Source organism: Microtus pennsylvanicus, chromosome 13 (genome assembly GCF_037038515.1).
Source record: "Microtus pennsylvanicus isolate mMicPen1 chromosome 13, mMicPen1.hap1, whole genome shotgun sequence".
NCBI classification, from domain to species: Eukaryota; Metazoa; Chordata; class Mammalia; order Rodentia; family Cricetidae; genus Microtus; species Microtus pennsylvanicus.
The window spans coordinates 72,664,855-72,669,600 of record NC_134591.1 but is presented as its reverse complement, the minus strand read 5'-3'; the positions used below and the strand labels follow the sequence as shown (position 1 = coordinate 72,669,600).

At 58.3% G+C, this 4,746-nt stretch overlaps 1 protein-coding gene across 1 annotated transcript; it reads right to left on the bottom strand.

Annotated features, from left to right (window-relative positions):
- Window positions 1–652: 652 nt before the first annotated feature.
- Window positions 653–3,671, bottom strand: Hspb7 (heat shock protein family B (small) member 7). Its single transcript, XM_075945862.1, has 3 exons — window positions 3,386–3,671; window positions 2,737–2,870; window positions 653–1,587 (listed from the first exon to the last, which is right to left on the bottom strand). Exons 1-3 carry the CDS (start codon window positions 3,576–3,578, stop codon window positions 1,408–1,410), a joined length of 507 nt encoding a protein of 168 aa, XP_075801977.1. The 5' UTR covers window positions 3,579–3,671; the 3' UTR covers window positions 653–1,407.
- Window positions 3,672–4,746: the final 1,075 nt, after the last annotated feature.

Here is a 4,746-nt window from a genome sequence, read left to right as displayed (position 1 = left end):
CAGGCAGCAGGGAGACAGGGTGCTGTAAGCCTTTCTGTAGAATAACGCTGGATTTCTGCAGGCAGGTTTGGGGAGACATTTCCAGCCTTAAGCTTCTCTCCCCAGTCCCTATGTCCTCCCCGCCCACTCAGTCTCCTCTCTCAGGTAGAACTCCAGGTGGGGTCTCCACATGTCTCTCATACTGTCCTTTTATTGTGTATAGGTTGTAGAGACCAGATTCCCGTGAACCCCCACCCTCCCTGTCCCCAGCTAGGAGTCAGAGGCCCCAAGGACCCCAGCTAACTGAGAGCTCCCCCCTCTCACACACCTGCTTCTACTGTGGGAGCCTGAGACAGAGCCAGGGTCAGAGCCCTGGTCACCCCACCCCACCATCCCACACCCACACACAAGGGTCTTTGTCCTGGACTTGGAGGGCAGAAGGGATCTGGGTTGGGGCTCTTCCTGTGACCACCCTGTGCAGTGGACATGTGAAGGAGGGCCTGTGGAGTCAGGGGGACGCTCCCCAGGGCACAGAGGTGAGAGGCTGAGGGCAGTTGAGGCAGTGCTGGGTTCAGAGCCAACCTTCAGCGGCAAAACCGAGCATCCAAATGGCTCAGAGGCTCAGAGATGCTACGTCCCCATTGATGAAAATAGAGATGCTAAATCTGATTTAGGATGGTTCGAACTGGGCTTGAACCAAAGGGAGTGAATGTTTCAGGGTATGTGTGGGTAGATTGGTGGATTAGCAAATCCCGGGGAGCTCTTGCTCTCACGTCCCCAGGGGCCCTTCTCTGCAGGGGAAGCTGCCCAGGATCCTAGGTCTCTACTAAGAAGGAGAAGACTCAGTCTGGCCTAAGGCACCAGCAGCTGGAGATAGGAGGCCCACTTGGGTGCAGGTGGCCTTGCCTGGCACAAGTAGCTGACAGAGGCCCAGAGTGACAGGTAGCCCTGGGTCTGAGGCTTGGAGAGTTGCAGCCCTGGGGAGGTGGCTGTCATGGCTATCTCTCTGGCTTGTCAGAGGCAGTCCGCCTAGGCCAGCAGCACTGCTTGCGGCCAACTCTTATATTCCACTTGCCAGGAGGGTCCCTGGTCCCCTGCCCCGCAGAGATGCCATCGATGTCTCTCTGTGCTCTGGTCATTTGCTTGGAGGCTCGGTCCCCATCTTTCTCCCCAAGTCCATACTTCAACACCTCTATTTGTGAACTAAGATAGGGAGGTCCTATCTGGATGAGGGTCGTGGGGTTGCCCCAGGTGGAGAGGAGGGCCCTAGTCTGGAGGGGAGGGAGTGACCCACCTGGGGCCTAAGAGTGTGTGGGGTGACTGGAGCCTAGGCTGAGATGTTCTGGGGGCCGTTGTCAGGGGTCAGGATGACCTCAGCAGCAGGCCGGTTGAGGAGGAGATGGGGGGAGGGCAAGGGTGGGGAGACCCTCAGATCTTTATCTCTGTCCGGAAGGTCTGCTGGACGTGCTCCGTGCGTGGGTGACGCCGTGCCCGGATGGTGAGGCTGCCATCCTCTCGGAGGGCCGAGGTCACTGATGTAGGGTCCACATCCTCTGGTAGTTGGCATTTGTGAGCGAAGGTGTTCACGACTGTGCCATCAGCCGCCAGCTGGGGGAGGGGTGACAGGTCAGGAGTGACCATCCCAGCCCTTGTCCCATCCTGGGTCCTGGTCATGCCCAAATCAAGCCAGAGCCTCCTCTTTGCTCTCTGACCCTAGTTACACCACTGCCAAGGGCTCTGCAGAGGGGCCCAGAGGTCCCGGGGGGGGGGGGAACTGAATATAGAATAGGGTTAGGTGGGGCTCCGTAAGGGCTGAGCTTCCATAGAAGTAGCTGGAAGACTGGGACTCTTGAGCCATGGGGGGTTGAGATGACACAACTGTGCCCTCTGGATCCCTAGACACCCTGAGTGACCACCACCAGGGCCACCACCCTCCCCCGCAGCCCAGCTAGCACATAGTGTCCAGCAGCGTCGGCTGGCTGAGTCACCCTGGGACGTGGGGCTGGCACGTGCCGCCAGTGGCCCGCAGTCCTCGAACCTCTGGCAGGGCTTCCTAGTGTCCAGCCTGAATTAGGGGAGCTAGCCAGACTTGGGGGTGGTCAAGGAGGCCTTGGCAAATATCCTCTAAGAATCAGCATGGCCCTAGGGACTGGGGCAGCCACTATCTGTGCTGGCCGTGCCTTCTCCGATGAGCTAGCCACTGAGACTCCGGGTAAAGTAAGTGGGGTCCAGGGTGGGTGTGGCTCTGAGCTTCATGGCTCCCTTTCAGCCTCGGGCCCAGTGTGGGGGTACCAAAACAGGACCCACACTTCTGGCTCTGGGATGAAAGAGGGGTGAAGGTGTGGAGTGAGTGGCTGCCCAGGTGGGCTCGGTCACTGCCACCTTCCTCTCCCTTCTGCCAAGGAGCTTTCCACCACGGTCGCCCTCACCCAATCATGTCTCAACCACTCCGGCTCCCTTCTGCCCACATCCCAAGATCCCTCTCTCATCTCTGGAGGCTCCCAGGTGCCACGACATGGGCTTCTGAAGATAGGTTCTGTGAACCTTAGGTTGGAGAGAGACATGCAGGTCCCTGACTGATGAGCCCACTGGGAACAGACTGCAGTTTGCCCCAGGGGAAGTACAGACAGGGAAGGAACATGGGCCAGGGCATGAGGTCTCCAAAGGCAGGTGCCAGTAGGGGACACAGAAGCAGCTAGACTAGGCAGAGTCCAGGGGAAGGTGGGAACTCTGGGGTGGAGCAGGGTCCAGACTCACCTTCTCCGCTCGCACCTCGATGTGGTTGTTGGAGGTGGTGACAATAATGTCTTCAGGGGAAAAGTCTCTCATGTCCACGGTAAACTCATAGGCATCCCCAAGGGTCTTGATGTTGCCTTGGCCCCCGGGACGGGCTGTGGGCAGAGCTGCTATAAGCTGGGCACCCAGCAAGCCCTGAACCCCAAACCTGGGTCTCCACTCTTCTCTTGGGGCAATGAGTGGCTCTCCCAGACAATAGCTCCTCTCCTCACTCTTGCAGCTCACCTTATCGGGGGTGGGAGGGCTGGGAGGGGTGAGCCTCACCCTATCCAACATGTAATCTATGCATGCAAGTCCCTCCTTTAGCAATTCCATCCAGACCTAGAAGCTCTGAGGGGCCAGCCACCCCTCAGCCCCAGCCAGCCCTCCAGGGTTCCCATCAGGACATGGGCCATGTGAGACTACTGCATTCGTATCTCACCATTGTCTCCAGGAAGCCCACCTGTGTCACAGACAGATCTGTCTTGGTGGCCAGGTCTGCCATGGCAGCCACATGTGGCTGGAACCCATGCAGCAAGCACCTATTCCTGGCAGATGAGTGGCTATAACCCACTCAGTGATGCCATGGAGCAGACCTTCCCACCTGTGTCTCTCCCCTTCCCGCACTTGCCTGGGAAGGCCAGGGTCTCCGAGTGGGGCCGCATGAAACTGCCAAAATCCTCAGAAAACATGCTCAAAGCCTTCTCCATGGGTGGGTCCTGGGTTGGGAGGGCTCGGGAGGCCGAAGAAGAGGAGGAGGAGGAGGTGGAGGAAGAATGGAAGCTTCTCTCCGCTCTGAAGGCGGAGGAGGTCCGGTGGCTCATCCACAGGCAGCAGGGACCCTGTCTAGGCAGGGGCTGGGCTGGAGAAGCGTGTGGGTGCAAGCTTCCAGGGAAGCATGCCGGGGCCCAGATTGCCAGCGCTTTATAAGGCCCGGCCGTCCCTGGGCTCAAGGCCAGCCCCTTGTCTGCTGGCTAAATTTAGGCCTCTTCATGGCCCAGAGGGGCCTGGAAATCTTCTTGGGAGAAATGGCCCTGCTGACAGCCTGACACACAAGGGCCGGCTTGGAGGGCTGAGCTCATCGCCTGGCACTCCAAGACCGGAGCTCCAGCCCCAAGGGCCTCTGTAGTGGCCAGGGCAGGGGGTGGGTCCTTCCCTGTGCCTGCCCCAGGACTTTGTGGTTTGCTGTTTCCCTCCCTAGCCAGGGACCTGACTCTCCTCTTAGACTGATTCTCAGGGCCTGTGGCTCCGTTATCTGACTTCTGAGGAGCGGGCGCGTGCAAGAACCTTGCTGGACTGTTTGTGGGATACCAGCAGCTCCAGAATCAGCTATCTCTTCAGAAAGGTTGAGACAGCCCAGGGAGGGGAATTGGAGGGGAATAGATGACCCCTGTCAACTCCCACAGGGACCCCGATTCTATGTCGTCGTTCCCCACATCCCTGCTCTCAGAACCTTTAGCAGCAGAATAGAAGAAAGCAGGCAGCTGGAGGTGGGGCTAGGGGGTTGGTCCCAGCTTCAGGGAAGGGGCAGATAGTTTGACAATTATCCTTAAAGATCTAGGAGTCTAGGTTGTTGGCAAGAGTCTGCTCCATCTCGGACTCAGAGGAGTTGTCTGCCTGGGATCATGGTCATAGGAGATCATATCCAGGCAAAGAGAATGCTGGTGGCTCCCAGGGTGTCTTTGGGCACTGCTGCCCCTTCCCAGCAAAGCCTCTAGACCAGGAAAATGAGCCTCCCAGGAAGGGAAGGGCTGGGTCTGAGCACGTTAGGATGGCTGGGATTCCACCCCAGATGTGCCTGACCCTTGTGTCCAAGAAGGCCCCTTTCTTTTCACTGAGTAGAACCCCAGACTGCATGACACTGGGCAGGGGAACAGAAGCCAGGGGAGGCACTTTCCGGAGGCAGGTGTTCCATCAACCCATCAAGCAGTTCTGGAACACAAGTCTTGACCTTTCTTCCCATATAATCAATCACCCCATTCCTCTCTCCCA

Bases quoted from the DNA above. Each gene is read 5' to 3' on its own strand.
- Hspb7 (XM_075945862.1), bottom strand. From the start codon at position 3,578: ATGAGCCACCGGACCTCCTCCGCCTTCAGAGCGGAGAGAAGCTTCCAT. The intron at 2,871-3,385 runs GCAAGTGCGGGA...CTCTGCCCACAG, and splicing joins GGAGACCCTGGCCTTCCCAG to CCCGTCCCGGGGGCCAAGGC. The intron at 1,588-2,736 runs GTGAGTCTGGAC...CCCCTCCCCCAG, and splicing joins TCGAGGTGCGAGCGGAGAAG to CTGGCGGCTGATGGCACAGT.